Below are 23,506 nucleotides of genomic sequence, written 5' to 3' on the forward strand. Positions count from 1 at the left end.
ACAGCATGTGATACATTCTAAAAAATTGTAGACTGTAAGAGAATATAAACCAATGCTGAAATATAAAGAAATTACTTTTTGAGCCTAGATTGATTCTTTTCTATGAATTTTCTAATGTTTCTCAATTTCAAATTAAACAGCGAATATTAAGCCGTATGAAGCAGGCCCAGGTATCAATTGGAGATTGGCAAAGATTATATAAGGTAAAAACTAAAACCTGTTCTTTCTTTTCTTTTGAATATAAATTCTTTTTATTCTTTCATGATTAGATATACGTGTACCTCCATGCCAAAGAAGATCTTACTGGTGCTGGTACCATGTAAAAAGCACCTTGTCCATCCACTGTGTAAAGTGTTTGGCATTAGGAAGGACATCCAATCATGAAAACAATGCCAGAACAATACAGAGGGGTTTGGTGCAGCCCTTTGGCTTGCCAACTCCTGTCAAACCATCCAACTCATGCTATTATGGAAGCTGGGCATTAAATTATGATGATGCTTATTGTGATGGCCATATTCAAGTCACATAATCAGAAGTTAGTTATATCTATTGTCCAACCTGACTGATGTGTAACAAAGAGCTGAAATCACTTTGATAATGATAAAATATTCTATAATAGTGATAATATATTAAATACTCATTACATCTTTGTAAGTATACCCACATTGGAGATCATGCCTATCAATTTTTTTATTAAATACTGCAAAACATAGCTCATAATTGTTGATATGAAGTAGTTGGAAAATAACATGGGCATTAATGTTAGTGAAACAGCTTTTCAAGACAAATTTGTATTATGAGTATTCTGAAATTCAAACTAAAAATGTCTCGTTATATTACATACTAAGTACTGGATGTGATGTTTACATTTTTTTTATTAATAGCCTGAAAATTAAAAATATTTCTTTGTTTCAATTTATATATATGTATAAGGTGGCGAGGTGACAGAAGCATTAACACGCCAGGCAAAATGCTTAGTGGTATTTCATCTGTCTTTACGTTCTGAGTTCAAATTCTGCCAAGGTCGACTTTGCTTTTCATCCTTTCAGGGTGGATCTAATTGACTGGCCCCTCCACAAACATTTCGGGCCTTGTGCCTAGAGTAGAAAAGAATTTATATATATGTATAAGAGAAGAGAAGACCCGGCAAGCCAAGTGAGATTGTTGCCAGTGCCCCTGGACTGGCTCTTGTGCGGGTGGTACATAAGATGCACCATTTTGAGCGTGGCCGTTGCCAGTACCGCCTGACTGGCCTTCGTAGGATTTTCAAGCGAGATCGTTGCCAGTGCCCCTGGACTGGCTCTTGTGCGGGTGGCACATAAAAGACACCATTTTGAGCGTGGCCGTTGCCAGTACTGCCTGACTGGCCTTCATGCGGGTGACACGTAAAAGCATCCACTACACTCTCTGAGTGGTTGGCGTTAGGAAGGGCATCCAGCTGTAGAAACTCTGCCAAATTAGATTGGAGCCTGGTGTTGCCATCCGGTTTCACCAGTCCTCAGTCAAACCGTCCAACCCATGCTAGCATGGAAAGCGGACGTTAAACGATGATGATGATGTATATATAGACCAATTAATAGCTGTAGATATGTGTATATGTTTGTGTTTATGCAATCATAATGGTTACAAATAATCATGACTGTCATACAAACCATGTCATTCATTTTCTATCTTTTTTGAAAACATGCCTGACCTTGGAAAGGGGGTTAGCAACAGGAAAGGCATCCGACCATGGGAAAATCTGCCTCAATGAATTCGTCTAATCCTTACAACAATGCAACAAATACAGAGAGGTGAATGCTATGTTGATGACAGCACTGCTTGACATACGTGTGTATACACACACACACACATTTTCTCACACACACACACATGCACCCACATGAAATTGTATATACATTCCTGCAATGGTCCAAGTTGTTAAAGGCCACCTATTTAAGACTTAAGAAATGAAAGAAACAGATTCAATTGATGAATGAAACTTAATAGTTTTCTATAAATAAAATGTCTAAGGAAGTAAAAATAGACTGAGATCAAGTAGGATATGATACCAAATGGTGAGAATTCACTTGGCTTATTCTGACTGCTGAATCTTGTTGCCTCTGATTTCCATGTCAACCCCAATTAAGCACAACTATAATTAAAAGCCATCACCATCCTGTATTTTTGTACTTTTATTTCTTTTATACTTTTCAGCCACACAGCTGCAGTCATGCTGGAGCACCATATTTACGGGTATTTTTTTTCTTAAGACAGTAGGAATGTAATTTGAGATTTAGCTGCTATTTATTGAAAGTTGTTTGGCAAATGTAGAGGCTCTTTTGTTGATGTTTAGAGCTTTCTCACTGGCTTGTGAGATCCTTTGTAACTAACAAAGGACAATAGTACACAACATCAACTAGGAGACATAGGTTTAGTTGCCACCGGATATTCACTTTTAATTCTCTTTTAAATATACCTTGTTTTTGCACCTGCACCTTGATAACAGCAAAATAAATTATTGTTATGCTTGACAAACATATATTCTCTCTTGACAGACAGTATACCATGCAATTTACTTAGCAGACATATGTAAAGCACAAGACCAACAAATTTCTGTCTTTAAAAAGGTAAACATTTTATAATATCTCAACAATATTCTGTTGTACTCAGTAGTCAAATACTCCTATATTACCAACAAATTTGAATATACATATTGAAGAGTGAGCTGAGAGTTTGTGTTTCTGATCATTTATATACATACATACATACATACATACATACATACACACATAGAGTAGCTGTCTGGCTTCCGTGATAGTGGCCCATAAATAGCACCATTTGAGCGTGATCGTTACCAGCATCGCCTTACTGGCACGTTAGGAAATCATTTGAGCGAGGTCATTGCCAGTGCCGCTAGACTGGCCCCTGTGCAGGTGGCACGTAAAAAACGTCATTTTGAGCGTGGCCGTTGCCAGTACCATGTGACTGGCCCTCGTGCCGGTGGCACGTAAAAGCACCCACTACACTCTCCGAGTGGTTGGTGTTAGGAAGAGCATCCAGCTGTAGAAACTCTGCCAAATCAGATTGGAGCCTGGTGCAGCCATCCGGTTCACCAGTCCTCAGTCAAATCGTCCAACCCATGCTAGCATGGAAAGTGGATGTTAAACGATGATGATGATGATGATGATGATATATATATAGGTGCAGGCGTGGCTATGTGGTAAGAAGCTTGCTTCCCCACCATATGGTTCCAGGTTCAGTCCGACTGCATGGCACCTTGGGCAAGTGTCTTCTACTATAGCTTCAGACCAGCCAAAGCCTTGTGAGAGGATTTGGTACATGGAAACTGAAAGAAGCCTGTTAACCACTGATTGGTTCCTGTGTCGGTGGCATGTAAAAAGCACCATCTGAATGTGGCTGATGCCTGTACTCCCTGACTGGCTCTCGTGCTGGTGGCATGTAAAAAGTACTATCAGAATGTGATCGATGCCAGGCCCGCCTGACTGGCTCCTGTGCCGGTGGCACATAAAAAGCAGCCACTACACTCTTGGAGTGGTTGGCGTTAGGAAGGGCATCCAGCTGTAAAAACATTGCCAGATCAGATTGGAGCCTGGTGGAACCGCTGGCTCTCCAGACCTCAGTCAAACCGTCCAACCCATTCCAGCATGTATTGAAACTAGTTTATATTATATAGAATTTAGACTATAGTGTGTAAGAAATAGTCTGCACTTTACAGAAACTGGTCTGTGCTGCTAGAAACTACTCTCTTCTATACAGAATATTAGACTAGTTTGTACTATCTAGAAATAGAATGCATTGTAATGAATGTGTGTTTTAGATGTTATATCCTAAAATATGTTGTTGTGTATTTTAGATCAGTTCCACATTCACAGAAGATCTTCACAGAATTGCTACTTTGATTAACAAAATAGTAAGTTTATTTTTTTAATTTGACCCTGCAATCTTTGATGTGTTATTGTCACTGCTGCGACTGGCTTGTTGCTATTTTTGTTGTTGCTGTTGTTATTATGATTGTAATACTTGTCAATGTTGTTGTTATATCAATAATCAATGGTGTTATTGTTTTAACAGTTTTAACATTGCTATAATCTGATTTCTGTTGCTATGGTTATCATAGTGGTCGATATTGATACTTTTTCCCAAAATTACTTATTTTTTAACTGAAAAATATACCTTACTACTATTGAAAATTACTGTTAATCCATGATCAATTATTCTGTCTAGCTCAGTCTATAATAAGCACCATATTCTCTTGGTGGTTATTGTAGTCTAGTAAGGAGGAATACAGTGGTTCAATCCCCACTATAGCTGTTTTATTCTATCCCAGGCCTATCATTTATATTCCCATTGCTTTCGTGTGTGTTGGGCCTTTGCCTTTTACTTGTTTCAGTCATTGGACGGCAGCCATGCTGGGGCACTACCTTGATGGGTTTTACTTTAAGGGATCAACACCATTATTACCGGTTTTTTTTTTGGGGGGGGGGGTTCTAAGTCTGGTACTTATTCCATCAGTCTCAATTTCTGAGAAGGTTGCTTGTCAAGTGATGATGGAAACAAACACACACACACACACACACACACATGTGACTGACTTCCACACAGTTTCCATCTACCAAATTCATTCACAAGACATTCATTAACCATCGGCTATAATAGAAGACACTTGTCCAAGATGCTGTACAGTGAAACTGAACCCATAACCATGCAGTTGCAAAGCAAGCTTCTAAGGCTTATAACCATGTCTGAGCCTTTTCCATTCCCCCTCCCTCCCCCTTCCTACCGCTGACCACTCAACTGTGATGTATGAGTGGAGTTATCTACCTTGATCAGAGAGATTCAATCCAATAATTGTGATTTTGAACTTACGACAATATATGGTCAGCGCTTCTGTTTCTTAATCTCAGTAATTTCAATGCTGACAAAGTAAGTGGCATCAAATCTTCGTCCATCATCATTCAAATCACCATCACATTCTCCACATATTTCGCATAAGCAAAACAGATTGCCACGTAATATTATGCTATGTGAAAATTCATCAGTGATTTGCTATTTTTTTAGGTCGATTTCGCAGAATCAAAAGCCCAGAATCGCTTTGTTGTGAAAGCCAATGTTGACCAAAATTTGGATGACAGTAAGGTCCTCATTTGTTGTTAATTTTATTAGCCTTGTTTACATGCAAAACCCTTACAACTACACATACTTACACATAGGCACAGACATTTTTTTGTTTTGTCCTGAGCTGTCCATAATGTTTTTCGTCATGTAAACCCCTGTGGTTAATAAAGAAATCTTTATCATTATTATTACGTTGTTTTTTTTTTCTTCTTTCCTCAAATTTTCTTCCATTTCTCGCCGAGTGTTTTCCGTACACCTAGGGCAGAGAAACTCATTGTATGAATTCCCAGTTTACACACACAAATTCACAGGTAAAATATGTTTTTAAAAAAAAATTAATAAATAGATAAATTCATGAATGGATTCAATATTATTATTATTATTAAAGTGGAGAGCTGGCAGAATCGTTAGCACACTGAACGAAATGCTTAGGGGTATTTCACCCGTCGTTACAATCTGAAATCAGATTCCACCAAGGTTGACTTTGCCTTTCATCTTTTCAGGGTCGATAAAATAAATACCAGTTGAACACTGGGGTCGAAGTAATCGACTCATCCCTTCCCCAAAAATTGCTACCCTTGTGGCAAAATTTGAAACCATTATTATTATTATTATTTATGATTTCCTTTCATTATAACTTTATTTCAACTGCCTTAGTATCGGGCATCCTCTGGAGGCCAAGAGTAGCAAGGGTATTATTATTATTATTATTATTATTATTGCCTTTGCACAGCTTCTAACGCTGGAGATGTACTACGGTGTCAGCTGTTCCTACCAGTGAACTAAGGTAACACTTCTTATTTTTTGACCACCTTCCGGAGTATTCGAGCGGTTCCAAGCAGTGCTGTTTTCTGCAAGTGCTCCACCCTTATTGCAGCCCCTATTTGTTCCACATACTTCTCGAGATTTTTGCTCACTGTTCCCAGGGCTCCGACAATTATTGGTACTACTGCTACCTTTTTCATCGACCACAACTGCTTAACATCCCAAGCTAACCTATCATATCTCTCGACTTTTCTTTCTTCCTTATCGCACACCTTGTTGTCAGCTAGGCATGCTATATCTATGATCCAGCATAGTTTGTTTTCTTTCTCAATTAAGACTATGTCTAGCTTCCTATTCTTCTCAATTAAAACTGTATCCGGCATCCTATTCTTCTCAATTAAGACTATGTCCGGGTTCCTATTAATATTTTTTTTTGTTTTTTAAAGTGGTGTGTTGGCAGAATCATTAGCATGCTGAGGGAAGTGCTTGGTTGCATTTTGTCTTTATGTTCTAAATTCAAATTCCACCAAGGTTGACTTAGCCTTTCATAATTTTGAAGTCTATAAAATAAGTGTCAGTTGAACACTGGGTTTGATATAATTGACTTACACCCCCCCTCCTTTGAAATCACTGGACTTGTGTCAGAATTTGAAACCATTATGATTATTATTATTGTTATTATTATTATCAATAATAATAATTATTATTGTTGTTGTTGTTGTTGCGGTCACCTGGCAGAATCATTAGTATGTCTGGCGAAATGTTTAGTGGTATTTTGCCCATTGCTACATTCTGGGTTCAACTTCTGCCGGGGTCGACTTTGCCTTGCATCCTTTTGAGGTCAGTAAATTAAATAGCAGTGAAATACAGGTTGATGTAATCGACTAGTCCCCTCACCCAGAATTTCAGGCCTTGTACCTACAGTAGAAAGGATTATTATTATTATTGTTCTTGTTATCCAAGCAGCAAGCTGGCAGAATCGTTATCATGCTGGACGAAATGCTCAGTGATATTTCATCTGCTGCTACATTCTGAGTTCAAATTCCACCAAGATCAACTTTGCCTTTCGGGGTTGATATAATCGACTACCCCCCCCCTCCTCCACATTTCAGGCCTTGTGCCTGTAATAGAAATGATTATCATTAAGGCAGCGAGCTTGCAGAATTGTTAGCATACCAGGCAGAATGTAGCAGCATTTTATCCATCCCTGCATTCTGAGTTCAAATTCCACTTATGTCGTCTTTGCCTTTCATCCTGTTGGGGGTCGATAAATAAAGGACCAGTTGAACACTGAGCTTAACCCCTCGCCTGAACTTGATTGCCTTGTGCATAAATTTGAAACCTCATTATTGTTGTTGTTGTTGTCTCTATTTGCAACTACCATTGTGAGTGTAATTATTTCAATTAAATTTGTTATCAAAATAATGACACATTTATCATTACTGCAAACTTGATGAGTTATCATGTATCTTTTGCTTGTTTTCAATAATTGGACTGTAACTATGCTGAGTCAACGTCTGAAGGGTTTTTGTCAAACAAATCAACTCCATTACTTTTTGTTTTTTTTAAATCTGGTTCTTATTCCATTTGTCATTTTAGTCAAACCACTAAGTTATGGGGATGTAAACAAAGCAACACTGGTCGTCAAGTGGCGGGGGAATAAATACATACTCAAAAACTTACACACACACACACTGGATTTCTGCACCGTTTCTGTCTACTAAACTCACTCACAAAGATTGGTCGCCTGGGGTTATAGTAAAAGGGTAAAGACCTCCTTCGGTCATGAATGACCATAGCATTGCACCTAGGAAGTTTCTCTCTGAGGCACAAGTCCAGGCAAAGTTGTTTATGGAAGACCAGCAGTTGCCCATGCATTCCAGCCATGTCACAGATGTCATCCAAAGTGAACTTCTGAACCAAACAGCCAAGTTTACTTACTGTCCCTTGTCAATTTGGTTCTGACCTCCACCAGTTACTCTGCTAAACCAGCCCACTTATTCTTAGTTCAACCTTAGCACACCTTTCCAATTTCCCTTCTCTCCTGTCCTACCTCTACTTAATTTATACAAATTTAAGAGAAACTTATTGTATTTTTGTTTATCCTGCCAAGTAAACAAGGTTTGGTTGTGTGGTTAAGAAGCTTGCTTTGCAGCCACATGGTTTCAGGTTCAGTCCCATTGTGCAGTACCTTGGGCAAGTGTCTTCTACTATAGCTCCTGGCCAAATAATGCTTTGTCAGTGAATTTGGTTACTCTTTTACTTGTTTCAGTCATTTGATTGTGGTCATGCTGGAGCACCGCTTTTTTAGTCGAGCAAATCAACCCCAGGACTTATTCATTGCAAGCCTAGTACTTATTCTATCAGTCTCTTTTGCCGAGCCGCTAAATTACAGGGATGTAAATACACCAGTATTGGTTGTCAAGCGATGTTGGGGGGACAAACACAGACACACAAACATATACACACATACATATATATTTATACATATATACGACAGGCTTCTTTCAGTTTCCGTCTACCAAATCCACTCACAAGGCTTTGGTTGGCCTGAGGCTATAGCAGAAGACACTTGCCCAAGGTGCCACACAGTGGGACTGAACCCGAGCCATCGCATGGCTTGGTGCTTAGGGTGTTTCACTCGTGATTGCGAGATCGTGGGTTCAGTTTTCTTAGACCAGGTGTTACGTTGTGTTCTTGAGCAAAGCACTTCATTTCACATTGCTGTGCGATCATTTCGACATCTGACATGTGGCACCCATTGCACCTGTACAGGTAATGTCGATCTGATGGAGGGAGTGAGCTTATGTCTGCACATTTACACTTTTATCAAAATATGTCACCAGTTTCAATTATTTATAAAATGATTTAGTCATGAGAAAAGACCATAAATTGAAATAACTGAATTGAATCAATCTTTCCTGATAACAGTTTCTGGAAGTTCACATTTTTCTTACCAAATTCACAGAGTGTTGGTAGTTGATTTCCTTCTGATAGTTACATGCTAAATTTCTCCATTCATGTTGGGCTACATGATTTTTTTCTTTATTTTTGTGGGTGGGGGCATTGAAGAGGTATGTGTAACAAAAAAGTGGTTGAGATGTATTGTTGCGGTATATGTGTGTGTGTGTGTGTGTGTGTGTGTGACTGAGAAAATGTAAGATGCATTTGTGACATTTTGGGGATTGTCACATGTATGTGTAGTGAGTCAGTGTTACATGAATGACAGTTAACCTGACTGTAGGATATATGTGGCATACATCATCAACATCATCATCATCACCAGCATCCCCTATCCCCACTACCACCATCATCATCACCATCACCACATGGTCTTTATGTTCCACTTTAAAAATACGTTAGAGGAGAGTATTGGCAATTATTGCACTACATGTGAAGCTGAAAATAATGATAAATATATTAATTAATTGCTTTATTGATTACTCTTCAGAGAAAAGAACCTACAATGGTTTACCATCGTTCATGACAGAAGTTGCTAAGGAGGAACTGAATCGTCTCAGTGAAGACATAACAGAATGTAATGTTGTATATTTACCACAGGTTGGTTGTGTGGTTGCTTCTCACTTTGTTGCTGCTTGCTACTTTTTAGCTTTGTTTTGCATTAATGAAAAGCCGTTTATGAATGATAGCATCGTTTGCTATAAGATCCCAGTGAACCAGTTATTGGTTCACTACATTCCTTGTAACAAGATCGACAAATGACATTTGTGGAGGTTGGGTCAAATAAATATAACAATGTGTTTTTTTGTTTGAATGCACCTGTTTATTAGTTTTCTTACTAGTGTGTACGTTGTCTTTTTGCTGAAACATACATATATTCATCAGCAAAACACACACACACACACACACACATACATATATGTACACACGTACACACACAAGTGAGAAACTTACAGCTTTTATATCCAGGCTGTAGATTTAACATTTGTGCTGATTATCATAGGAACAGAGGGCTATGTAACAACAGATTTACATAGAGGCCCAGAAATACTGGCATTCTACTAGAAAAAACAATACAAAGTACGTTGCACCCTCAAATGTAGTCAATTAGCGGTATCGTGAAACTTAGTAAAACATTCCATGGATTATCCATTTGCCATTCCTGGGTTGAACACATCCACAAGATTGCATGTACATATGCTCATGCACATACCTAGACAGTAATGAAGCATACACACACACATGTATATTAAGGTAACCTGCACACTAACTACACAAGTACAAGTTTTTCCACACACAAGCACATACACACTAATTTACATATCATGAAACCTGAGAGCTGTTTTGATTGAACCCTTTAGCATTTCAACTGGCCCTAGCTGGCCCCAATATTCGACCTGTTTTGTGTTCAAACTGGCCAGATCCAACCTCTCACACCTACCCTACAATGTCAGTCTGAAAATAAACAATCACAACATTGAAATCCTGAAGGTATGAAATAATGCATTATTAATAATAAAAAAACAATGTGAATAAATAAGTATTACATTTGGTAGAGTAATGTGAATGTAGAAAGGTTAAATAAATGACCCCTGACACTTTTTTAGCAATTAGTTTGAATTTTTGATAGGGAAAACTTAAATAATTTCCAATAAGCTTTATTATGAGAAATGAACTGTAACAATAATGCCAACCAATAATTTGGATTTTTTGTGGCCAAAATATCATATATGTATACTTATTTATCAATAATTTAAGAAAATTGCCGAATTTACTTCAATTATCTTAATTTTATTGTACAGCTTGGTTATTTATTAGCAATCCCTTGCTCAGATAATTTGACATCAGAGGCACAGTTCCATATTCCAGGACTTGAATTTGTTGTAAGTATTGATAATAATAACCCTTTCTGTTATGAGCACCAGGCCTGAAATTTGGGATTAAGTTAATTACATCGACCCCAGTATTCAACTGGTACTTAATTTATCAACCCTGAAAGAATCAAAAGCAAAGTCTACCTTGGTGGAATTTGAACTCAGAGCGTAGTGACAGGTGAAATACCACTAGGCATTTCACCTGGTGTGCTAACCATTCTGCTGGCTCACCGCCTTAGTATTACTAATAATAATAATAATAATAATAATCCTTTCTACTACAGGCACAAGGCCTGAAATTTTGGGGAAGGTAGCTAGTCGATTACATCGACCCCAGTGTTTCACTGGTACTTAATTTATCAACCCCAAAAGGATGAAAAGCAAAGTCGACCTTGGCAGAATTTAAACTCAAAACATGAAGACAGACAGACAAAATACTGCTAAGCAGCTTTTCCAGCTTGCTAACGATTCTGCCAATTCACCACCTTGAATAATCATAAAAATAATGACAGTGGTGGTGGTGTTAGTGGCGGCGACGACGATGACAACAGTGGCAGCAGGCAACAGTAAGCAGCAGTGCATGTGTGTGTGTGTGCCGCTGGACTGACTCCTGTGCAGGTGGGACGTAAAAAATACCATTTCGAGCGTGACCGTTGCCAGTACCACTGGACTGGCCCTCGTGCCAGTGGCACGTAAAAGCACCCATTACACTCTTGGAGTGGTTGACGTTAGGAAGAGCATCCAGCTGTAGAAACTCTGCCAGATCAGATTGGAGCCTGGTGCAGCCATCTGGTTCACCAGTCCTCAGTCAAATCGTCCAACCCATGCTAGCATGGAAAGCGGACGTTAAACGATGATGATATATGCATGTGTGTGTACATGTTTTTTTGTTTGTGTGAGCATGTGATGATAGTAGATGAGCATAACCATCATACAATCCATGTCGTTCATTTCCAGTCTTCCATAGGGGACATATTACTTTGTCTGGAAACAGGTGAGGGTTGGCGACAGGTAGGGTACCAAGCCATGAAAAAAAATCTGCCTCAAATACACTCACACACAGCTCATATTCTGAGAATATTTTTCAAAAACATTGTTTAATATCATTATACTCTTACTTTACTTTCCCACCTTTGTCTTTTCTTCACTGTCTAAATCTATCTTGTGACCATCAACTCCCCACTACTATTCTCTTTTGCCTGGTCATCTAACCAGTATCTTCCACAATCTTTCCAGTATTCTATACAACCTTCAACAGACCTCTCTTTATTTCTTTGATAAAGAACAATATCTTAAATAACCCTAGCCCTAATCCTCACTCACAACAATATACACTCTTTAATATCAGCACAAACTATTCTCTACTGTTTTATGACATTTATAGAGTTTATTTGGAATATCTTTTTTGTAAATCTTTTATTTCTGTTTATTACAGTTTTTATCCAATAACATGATACACTACAAAAGTGCCAGCACTAGAAGTGAGTTGCAGTAAACTTTTGTTCTTTATTGTTGTTTTTGTTTTTATGGTTACAGCTAAGATGAGCAAGGGTGATTCTGTCAGAATGCAACAGTTACTAGTCTACAATTACCATGGACTCATGCAACCCAACACAGTTGGGTTGTGCGTAGTTATCATCACCTTGTAATATCTGTTTTCCATACTGGTGTTGGTTTGACAGTTTAATGGGAGCTGTTGAGCAGCGATAGGACTGCACCAAGCTCCACTGCCTGCTTTGGTATGGTTTTTACAGCTGGATGCCCTTCCTAACAGTAGACTTTATCCATTGCCCTGTTTAACATTTAATTATTAGATGGCTTTTGCAGTGCACACTCTGTTGTAAGCATTTGGACCAGGCCTTGTAGTTGCTTTCTCCTTTCTCCCTACTCCAGATCTCCTTCTTCCTCTGATTTGGCCATTTATTCTGCTAATTCTTTGATAATCTTGTATTTTCAGATTTAGACAAGATTTTAGGTGACACACAATGTGAGATCACTGGTAAGGAATGATTTGATATTAATAGCAAATTTTGTATACTACCAAATACCTTTTGTTTCTCTCTTTCTCTCTCCTTCTGTGTGTATATATATATATATATATATATATATATATATATATATATATAAAACACTTAAATACATATGTTTATGTAAAATATAAGCACACACTCACACAAACATGTAACCTTATAATCCAGGGCAGTGCATATTTTGGGTGGACTGCAAGCTTTATATAGCTGTTTAACATTTATAACTGCAATTATTCAACAAATATATCATCCATCATAATTTTTTTTACCTCCTTTTTGTTCCATAAGTTGAACAAAGCAGGATTTTATAACCAAAATTTCTTTCTTGTCACCAATCCTTACCTGTTTTCGAATAAGGTTCTTAATTCCATGTATTCACATATCAAGCTACTAAGACATTGTTTATGCAAACATCTCCACTGCTCAAGCAATGTCAGTGTGAATACATAGGGAGACAAACACACACATGCATGCACATGTACACATCAGGTTTCTGTACAGTTTCCATTTTTCAAATTTCGGTCTTTGATCAGCCCAAGGCTATAGCAGTAACCATTTACTCATGGTGCCACACAAGCCTCAAAAATCACATGATTGCAGCAACTACAAACATTAAGAAGATATAAGCAGAAAGCAATAATAAAATGCCATTGAGGTTTAAAATCACATTTGATAAGTGCCCTGTTACATTGGCCACTTTTACCAGAACACTCCACTTTGTATGAAACACAAGACTTTCTAGCTATAGTTTCAGAGGTGTGCTCGTCAGGCAGGTGATTTGATCTGAGACTGTGTGCTGAAATTAAAATTTAAGGTTTGTTTTAAAAGTAATTTGATGATAAGGTGATAGTGGTGTTGTTGTTGTTGTTGTTGTTACTGTTGCTGTTGTTGTTGTTGTTGTTCAATCTCAGTCCTTTTTTTATGTCTGGTACTTTTCACTTGCTCTCTTTTGCTGAACTGCAAAAGTTACACCAACACTGGTTGTCAAATGGTGGTGGTGGTTGGGGGGGGGGACATAAGGACGCCCCCCCACACACACACACAAACATGTATGACAGGCTTATTTCAGCTTCCATCGTATGGCTTTGGTTGGTCTGAGTCTTTAGTAGAAGACTCTTGCCTAAGGTGCCATGCTGTGAGACTGAACCTAAAACTATGTGACTGGAAAGCAAACTTCTTACCACACAGCCACAACTGTTAACTTCATTTAAACATTATTTGGTGTCAAAATTTTTGTTGCATCAACTACAATTGGGTCACTGAAATGATTCCACTACATGAGATGCTGTGTGTCTTCATGTGTTATTGAATAGCTAACACGTATCTTCCTCACTGCAGTCATTATATCGATAGCGACAGGCAAGCATGTAATGTTTATTCATGTTTAACATTTCATTAAAATATCTTCCTCTTGTTCCTTTATCATTATTACAGACCATGAAACAGCAATAATGCATCAACTACAGGACACTATATTGGAACATTGTCAAGTATTGTTTAATGTCATGGATTCTGCAGCAGAACTGGATTGGTGAGTTCTATTGACCCTAACCCAGGTGCAACAAACACCTACAATTTTGCCAGCATCGTAAATAACATTGTATCATTATAAGGAGCATAGTAAAAGTTAAAGTAAAGCTTCTTGTAAAGATCATAGTAAATGTCATAGTGTCATAGTAAGTGTTACAGTGTTATAGTAAGGGTCATATAAGTATTATAATTAGAGTTAGTGGCTGTGTGGTAAGTAGCTTGCTTACCAACCACATGGTTCTGGGTTCAGTCCCACTGCTTGGCACCTTGGGCAAGTGTTTTCTACTATAGCCTCGGGCCGACCAAAGCCTTGTGAGTGGATTTGGTAGATGGAAACTGAAAGAAGCCTGTCATATATATGAATATATATATGTATGTATGTGTGTTTGTGTATCTGTGTTAGTCCCCCCACCATCGCTTGACAAGCGATGCTAGTGTGTTTACGTCCCTGTAACTTAGCAGTTCGGCAAAAAGATACCGATAGAATAAGTACTAGGCTTACAAAGAATAAGTCCTGGGGTCGATTTTCTCGACTAAATGCGGTGCACCAGCATGGCCGCAGTCAAATGACTGAAACAAGTAAAAGAGTAAGTGTCACAGTCGGCATTGAAGTAAGTGTTATAATGCCATAGTAACTGATCTGTTACAGCGAGTGTCATTATGTCTGTTCTAGAATTGAATCTGTAGCCTAGTTATATATCCTGTGACCTGTAACACTGACATTGTTAAAAGCATTTATCAATTCTCTTCTTAGATAGTGTTAGAAATATTAAATATAATCTCTCTCATCTCCCCTATGGTAGGGAAGTGAATGATCAAACAGGGAACGTATTTTAGTTATGACCTAAATGATAACTTGACAAAGTCCCACCAATTAATTCAGTGTTTTGAGGTCACAACATAAATTAATTGGGTTAAGTCTTAAAGCTACAATGTACTGAAAACGTGTTTGGTTAATTAGATAAAAAATACATATATAGATATGCGACAATTAAAATGAATGCTGTGAAACTAACTTGAGTGGTAGACTTACTCCATTGCTTAGTTTACATCTGGCCTGTTTTTGAGTACCTTTAACAGAATTCATTCAGTTGTGAGCATGCAGGTGTATATATCTTCTCTGAGGACTCAATATCTAGATGTATTGTTTTCTACTGCAGTAACACATGTCACTTCTTCATCTTCTGTTTCTCCACCTGAGAAAGTCTCAGTTTCTGAGTCCTTGAGAAAATATCTGGTTAAGAAATAATAAAAAAGTATTTGATATTCTTCACTGAGACAATATAAAAATATTTATTATATAAATCGTTTTTAGTGGTGGAACTCAAAATAGATAAACTTTGAATAACAGCATGTAAATTTCGGATTAAAACCCCTTGGATGGAAAAAGCTTAAAACCAACTAATCAGCTTGCAAGGAATGAAGCAAATATGCTTCGCTGAATGTGTAATGTCAGTGTGCATACTAAACAGAGTGTAAGTACCTTGAGGGAAAAGTTGGACCTAAGAAGCATCAGATGTGGTGTGCAAGAGAGACAACTGCACTGGTATGGTCATGTGGCGAGAATGGATGAGGATATCTGTGTGAAAGAGTGGCACACCCTAGCGGTTGAGGGAACTTATGGAAGAGGTAGACCCAGGAAGACCTGGGATGAGGTGGTGAAGCACAACCTTCGAACATTAGGCCTCACCGAGGCAATGACTAGTGACCGAGACCTTTGGAAATATGTTGTGCTTGAGAAGACCCGGCAGGCCAAGTGAGACCATAATCCAAGGCCTATGCCAGGGGTGTAGCCAGCCCACTTATGCGTACCTTTCCTTCATTGGACACTAAACTCTGCTTGCAAAGACCTTTTGAGGCAAGTGAAATCGAAATCAAATTCAATGACTGGCATCCATGCTAGTGGAGCGCTAAGAGCACCATTCAAGTGTGATCGTTGCCAGAGCAGCTGACTGGCTTCCGTGCCTGTGGCACATAAAAAGCACCATTCGAGCATGATTGTTACTAGCGTCGCCTTATTGGCACACAAAAAAATATTCAAGCAAGGTCGTTGCCAATGCCGCTGGACTGGCTCCTGTGCAGGTGGCATGTAAAAAACACCATTTGAGCATGGCCATTGCCAGTACCGCCTGACTGGCCCTCGTGCCAGTGACACGTAAAAGCACCCACTACACTCTCGGAGTGGTTGGCGTTAGGAAGGGCATCCAGCTGTAGAAACTCTGCCAGATCAGATTGGAGCCTGGTGCAGTCATCTGGTTTGCCAGTCCTCAGTCAAATCGTCCAGCCCATGCCAGCATGGAAAGCGGACGTTAAATGGTGATAATGAGTGATCAGTGCTTATTGACCTGACATTTTGTCCCATACATATATATATATGTACATATATACATACATACACTGATGAAAGATATACATAATATCTGATAAATTGGTACATCACACCAAAATTACCTCATATAATTAGGTTTCAGCCATAATTGGCCTTGGTGATGACTAACTTAAGAGTACCATAAGACAATTAATTGTTTCCTGTTACAGTCATACTTTGGGCTCTGTGACCCATTTCAGCAAAGAGATATTGTTTGTAGAGATACATCTGGATGTCGGTGGTTTACCTGGAATTTGTTGGAGGAATTCATCCAGGAACCGTTTCAGTACTATGAGATCTTTTCCTTCCCTTATGTGTCTTGGCATAATGTTAAAGAGAGCAAGACCAGTTGAGGTAAAATAGTTCTGTCTTAGTAATGTTATGTGATGCAAGCATGACTTTTGTAGTGGGCAGATTGCATAAGGACCAAGTCTTGAGTGAATTTTAAAGGTGATGCCAATATCATTTGGACAATGTTGATGGAATATTTTGCACAGCATTGGAGACCTTCTCAAGCCGATCCCAGTAATCAAGAACTTGTATTTGTTCTGTCTGTCCAAAATGCAAAAACAATCTCTTGTAACTTATTTCATTGGAAATGCAATAAATCAGTGATTGATCTATGAAAACCCTATAACCAATAGTGCTATTGTTCACAAATGGATGAAAAAAAATGTTTTAAAAATGTAAGTGAAGTGAAATAATTGCAACTGGTATATGAAATTTAATTACAAAAGTTCTATCGATGTGACCTACTTTAATATGTGTTAATTTTTGTATAATTGAGCAGTCTTATAGCACTTAGTCTTTGTGCTCAAGAATTTGGCTATGTCCAACCAGCATTCACCTCTGAAAACGTAATTGATATCAAAACTGGCAGGTAGGTATTCAAAACTTTAAAAGCTTTCTTTCAATCTTCTCTCTCTCTCATATAATATATATAGTTCTATATTTAAGAGATGAGGAATTATTTACATTTGACAGGTATTTGTCCTCATCTTGTTTGTTGTTAACGTTTCGGCTGATATACTCTCCAGCCTCCATCAGGTATCTTGGGGAAATTTCGAACCTGGGTTCTTATTCCTAAGGTAATTTTCGATGTAATAATAATAATAATAATGATGATAACATCAAAAAATACCTTAGGAATGAGAACCCAGGTTCGAATTTCTCCAAGACACCCGATGAAGGGTGGAGAGTATATCAGCCGAAACGTGTTAACAACAAATAAGATGAGGACAAATATCCATCAAATGTAAATAATAAGATTAATAAAAATATATAAATACTATGCAAGCTATTTTTTGGTTTATTGAAATTTTCTCGTGGAAATTGTGATCAAACACTTATTGACAAGGGGAGATAATCTCAAAACTCAAAAATATCCTCAAAATTGACACACCATTAAAAAAAAAACACTTTGGTTGTCTAGAGACAAAAAGGACAGCTGTTGACATGTTTCTGCCTCATTATTGTCATCAACACAGCATTTGTCCTATTTTGAATCCTGAAGCCTAGATACTTAAACAATGTACAAAACATTTATAGCTTACAGTAATTTGCTTAATTTAAACAAGAGCTGAAAGAAATAACTCAAACAATAAAGATAAATACACACACACTCACACACACAAACAAACAAACAATCCAGTTTAACTTGTGAGAAGGGCTTGATAATAAATCCACGTGATCTAAGGAATGATAAGCATCACCTGCATAGCACAACACAGTGGTTAATTTATACTGTCAGAAGAATAGACTTCATCAAATGTCTTAAACAAAAGCCCTTTGTCAAGAAACAAAACAGAGGTAAATGGAATTTCTCCAGTTGGCTTGGAGTTTAGTTAAAAATGGTTAAGAAAACAAAATTTGGAGTCGTTTCTCTGAGAATAATCAACAGAAGTAGGAGAATGAAAGCAAGAACTAATACTGGAGGTTGTGCTTGTGGAGTGCGTTAAAGGGGTGGTGTTGGTGGAATGTTGTTTTGTTGTTGCTAGTGGTGGCAGTGATGTGGATTGGAGTGTTTGATGATCTGAAAAGACATGTACATCACTAAGTTATTTGCCACTGTCCATACACCAGGCACCCATTGCAGGAGATTGTATCCAGTCCATATGTTGCCAATGATATCACAAGTGGTGGACCGCATCCAAAACTGAAGATATTAACTGGGCCAAATGCATCTGGTAAAAGTGTATACCTGAAACAGGTGAGAGATAGCTTATTAATTTCTGCTTGCATGCTGTTGTTTTTTTTTTTCTTTTCTTCTTGTTAAGAGGCGGATGGGAAGTTCCAATGACTTTTGGAGAACCTCCATGACTAGTAAGATTTATGTGGCTGATGTCTAACCTGAATATCTGCGAGTCAATGTCAGTAAGAAAACAACAAGTCAGGTGAATCAGGTGCTTGCAATAAAGTGAATTCTGCTAAAGGCACCCAGAGGCCAGGTGGGGATGTTAAACTGTGCATGGTTTGTGAGGCGTACCCCTGAATTTGGGTCTGTCATTTACTACAAGTGAAAACTGATATTTTTTCCCCCTTTGCATGTGCTTGTTAGAATTTTTAATTTTTGCCTGTTCCAAGCAAGGTACAAACTGTAATATTCAAAAATACTCTCTTTCTCTCTTATAAAATATGCCGAAATAAATTACTTCAATATGTATGAAATTTCCAAATTTCCGTGAATTTTCAAAGTAGAATTTGTCAAAATTCAAATTTCTGAACATGTCCCCATCTCAATTAGCTGGGACATGTTTTAATATATTATTTCAGACCAACATCACATTTTTGCATTTAATGATTTAAACTTTGTTATGCCTTGAAAATAGAAAATAGAAAATTTTTATGACTCCAGTCCTGTTAAAATTTGCGAATTTTCATGATTTGCAAAAAAAAAAATTATATTTTTCCAGGCATACATTTTAATTAGGTGAGACAAATTTAATTTGTTATGTAGGTCCATCAGGCACATTTCAGATTTGACAGTTTAAAATTTTACTTTACTTGATAATTCCAAATTCTGAAGATTGCAACCCTGTTGAAGTTTGCACAAGTTAATACATTGTCTAGCACCATTGTTCACTGTGTATATCGTCTTTTAATGTCCATTTTTCATATTCCATGGACAGTTTAACGGAATCCAATCTGTCCAAGGACTGTGTTGTGATCCCGTTTCTGTTTTGGCATGGTTTCTACAGTTGAATGCCCTTCCTAATGTCAACCACTTTAGAGCATATACTTGGTGCCTTTTTTTGTTTGAACCACCTACACCATTGAGGTTACCATTCTACTTACCAGACAATTAATCCCTTTGAAAATACTAAATGCAATGCTACATATTTGATAGTATGTCATGTGGTGTTGTGTGTTCTTTGCATTATATCTTCGTTTATCTGAGCTGATGGAAGTCCAGATAATCTTTATTCAAGTAATCAGAGGTTATCAGTTATTGAAACAATATAAATGTCTCTATGTATCTGAAGAACCTTTAAGAGCTGTAATGTAAGTTTGGTTTTGTAGTATTAAGGAAATGGGATATAAAATATCACCTGGATAGATTCTCTGTCCTTCACAATTAACATTCCCAGGTGATATAGGATAATCTAGTAACTGATGCTGTCAACTAGATGAATTGAGGCAAATATAAATTTATTACAAGTAACAGTCTTAAATGAACTGCGAATGTTGTCATGATTAAACTGATCCATGATAGCTAGGTGAATGGAAACAATGTAGAATGAAGTGATCTCTCTCTAACCGAAACAACAAAACTTCTGAACTGCAATTGAATTGAACTCATGGCCTATTAGCTGAGAGTCCAGTATTTTATCCCTTAGGACATTTGACACTGGCTGGTAACTTATATATTTGCCTCTGGCAAAAAATGTAATATTAACAGATCAGTTTGTTAGAGATTTTATTCTTTTGAAATTTAGTTTCATATGCAGAAGTTCACCGTTATTTACGATGTTTGCTTGCTTCTTAAACATGTCATATAAAGAATTTGTCATTGTCATTCTTGGTTATTATATTATAGGTAGCCCTCATTCTTTACATGTCCTACATTGGCAGCTTCATTCCTGCTGAAAGTCCCAGCACTGTTTGTACTGTTGACAGGATCTTTACTCGTATTAAGTCTCAAGAAAGTGTCTCTGTTGGGTTGTCAACTTTCATGCTTGATATTAACCAGGTGAGTTGGTCATTTATTCTTTTAACTTTATAATTCTCTTATAATATAGAGAACTTGTAGTAAGGTGACTGCAGCAATAGAGATAATAGTGTTGGCAGTGGTGCAAGTAATGTTTTGCAACAAATTTGAAAAGGAATAAGTGGACTGTACTTGTTATTGTTGAGACCAAGCTTTGACCATCTCATTTTTTTTTTTACTAGATGAAGTACAATGCGAACTTCAATTTCCAATATGTCCTTTCTCTTTGCTGGATCACAGGCTGTAATTTGTTGCTAATCCTAGCTCACAGGGCAGCTGGATAGAGGCTGCTTTAACTTTGATAGTGGTGAGTGATAATGGAATAGATAATGTTATAATCTTCAATGATTTAAGTTGAGAGAAGCAGATATAGTTTAGTACCATGAATATTGTGGAACTGTTCCTCCTCACATTGCCAGTAATTCTGATCTCTTTAGAAAATGCATCACTCTTTCACTACTCCATTCCCCTCTCTTATAAAACAGCAAATGATTAAACCAGGCAGAAAACCATTATTTCTAATTGTCATTTAACCCCAGGTCAGCCCTGATTGAGCTGCTCAATGATCAGGATGGTTCTTCATTCAAGGCTGGACAGTATGGGCATTCCCCATCCCATATATGATGATGTATGTAAAAAGGAGGCAGATTAGTAGAATTGTTGGAGCATTGGTTAGGGCTAGAATGCCTTGCAGTATTTACTCAATTCCTGCCATGATTAACTTTACTTTCCATCCTTCCAGTGTTGAGAAATAAACTGCTCGTTAGATATTGCTGCCAGTCTATTCTCTCCCCCACCCCACCAATCAGCTATGTTATGCTGTGTGATGGATTGTGGAGAACCATATGAGTATCATCATCCCTTTCACCAGAAATGAAGAAAAGGATTGAGTGTGGCACCATCACTCTCTTCGCAAAGAGCAACTGCTATGCTTCTGGTCCCATCCAGCCAAATTCACCGATGTACAGTACAGCAAGGAACGAACTAAAGAAGTGCATCTAAGACTACATCTATCCAATGTCCATATGTCTATCCAATAATTACATCTATCCAATCAACCTTTTATATTTGTAAATGATAAGTTATAGTTTGAAGGAGACTTGGCTGCTATTTCTAGCTACAGTGAGCACATAAAATCTTCCTCATTGACTCAGTTGTTTTTATAGTGGAAACATTTTCTGTCATTTTATCACTTCTTTTCATACTATTGACATTTTGTCTTGTCTCTTTTTCTTTTTTTCATCCCTATATTGGCACCACAAAGATGTCAGATTGTCTGAGACATGCAACAGGTCGATCTTTGGTCATTGTTGATGAATTTGGTAAAGGAACAGAATCGGTAAGTCTAACTTCATCTCTGCTAAATGTAGTGCAAAGTATGAAGTCTTTATAATATTAGTCATTCTAGCTAGCCTGAATATTAGTGAGTCATTTAATTAATTAGTTAGTTAATTGGTTGGTTAGTCGTTGTCGTTGTCATCATCATCATCATCATTGTCATCATTGTTGTTGATTAACCTCAGGTCAGTACTGACCTAGCAGACCTATAATCAAAAGCATCCCTACCATGACCATCTCATCTTTCATTTTTACAATCTATGGAGAAATAGGTAGATTTGCCCTGTTTGTATGTCTACTGTTTAAGTTACATTTATGGAAATTGTTACCGCTTTGTAGCAATGGTTCATTACTGTATGTCAGTGGGAGCACTGTAAAATTTACAAATGTTTTATTCGCTTACAGCATTGAGTACACATCCTTCCAAGGATCAGGACACATCATCAAGAAACTCATTCCAATATATTCTAGCTTTTCAAAGCAGCATGATGGCAGAATTGTTAGCATGCTATAGGCGCAGGAGTGGCTGCGTGGTAAGTAGCTTACTTACCAATCACATGGTTCCAGGTTCAGTCCTACTGCATGGCATCTTGGGCAAGTGTCTTCTACTATAGCCTCAGGCTGACCAAAGCCTTGTGAGTGGATTTGGTAGATGGAAACTGGAAGGAGCCCGTAGTGTATATATATATATACATGTGTGTGTGTATATGTTTGTGTGTCTGTGTCCCCCCCCCCCCCCCCAACATAACTTGACAACCGATGCTGGTAACTTAGTGTTTCGGCAAAAGAGACCGATAGAATAAGAACTAGGCTTATACAGAATAAGCTCTGGAGTCGATTTGCTTGACTAAAGGTGGTGCTCCTGCATGGCCGCAGTCAAATGACTGAAGCAAGTAAAAAGATTAAAAAAAAAGATGCCAGGCAAAAAGCTTAGCAGATTTTCATCTGTCTTTGTATTCTGAGTTCAAATTTCAATGTGGTTGACTTTGCTTTTCATCCTTTTAGAGTCAATAAAATAAGTACCAGTTGAGAACTGGAGTCAATGTAATCAACTTGCCCTGTCCCCAAATTTGCTGGCCTTGTGACATGAAATACAGTTGTTTCCACCAACAGGTTGATGGTTTGACATTGTTGTGTGCCAGTCTCCGTTACTGGCTCACCATGGAGAAATGCCCACATGTTTTGGTCAGTACCAACTTTCACGACATTATAGAACAGAAACTGCTACCTGCTTCACCAACACTTGAATATCTGGTAAGGAATTCCTGTTTAATTTTAAATGTGAGTCATCAGTTTCGTTATAAAGAATATATAA

General features: G+C 37.8%; 1 protein-coding gene across 4 annotated transcripts in view; it reads left to right on the top strand.

The window, feature by feature from the left end:
• Nucleotides 1-23,506, top strand: part of LOC106874433 (mutS protein homolog 5) — a 246,330-nt gene that overhangs the window by 214,648 nt on the left and 8,176 nt on the right. For all 4 annotated transcript variants that reach the window (XM_052970104.2, XM_089356478.1, XM_052970105.2 and 1 more), the window contains 14 exons: nucleotides 141-203; nucleotides 2,538-2,609; nucleotides 3,857-3,913; nucleotides 5,062-5,134; nucleotides 9,335-9,444; nucleotides 10,647-10,727; nucleotides 12,154-12,199; nucleotides 12,676-12,717; nucleotides 14,183-14,279; nucleotides 17,437-17,526; nucleotides 18,729-18,855; nucleotides 20,683-20,835; nucleotides 22,118-22,192; nucleotides 23,305-23,445. In XM_052970104.2, the coding sequence (XP_052826064.1) occupies nucleotides 141-203; nucleotides 2,538-2,609; nucleotides 3,857-3,913; nucleotides 5,062-5,134; nucleotides 9,335-9,444; nucleotides 10,647-10,727; nucleotides 12,154-12,199; nucleotides 12,676-12,717; nucleotides 14,183-14,279; nucleotides 17,437-17,526; nucleotides 18,729-18,855; nucleotides 20,683-20,835; nucleotides 22,118-22,192; nucleotides 23,305-23,445 (1,227 nt within the window). The remainder of the gene's footprint in view (nucleotides 1-140; nucleotides 204-2,537; nucleotides 2,610-3,856; nucleotides 3,914-5,061; nucleotides 5,135-9,334; nucleotides 9,445-10,646; nucleotides 10,728-12,153; nucleotides 12,200-12,675; nucleotides 12,718-14,182; nucleotides 14,280-17,436; nucleotides 17,527-18,728; nucleotides 18,856-20,682; nucleotides 20,836-22,117; nucleotides 22,193-23,304; nucleotides 23,446-23,506) is intronic.

The sequence above is a fragment of the Octopus bimaculoides genome, chromosome 8 (genome assembly GCF_046866305.1).
Source record: "Octopus bimaculoides isolate indiv1 chromosome 8, ASM4686630v1, whole genome shotgun sequence".
NCBI classification, from domain to species: domain Eukaryota; kingdom Metazoa; phylum Mollusca; class Cephalopoda; order Octopoda; family Octopodidae; genus Octopus; species Octopus bimaculoides.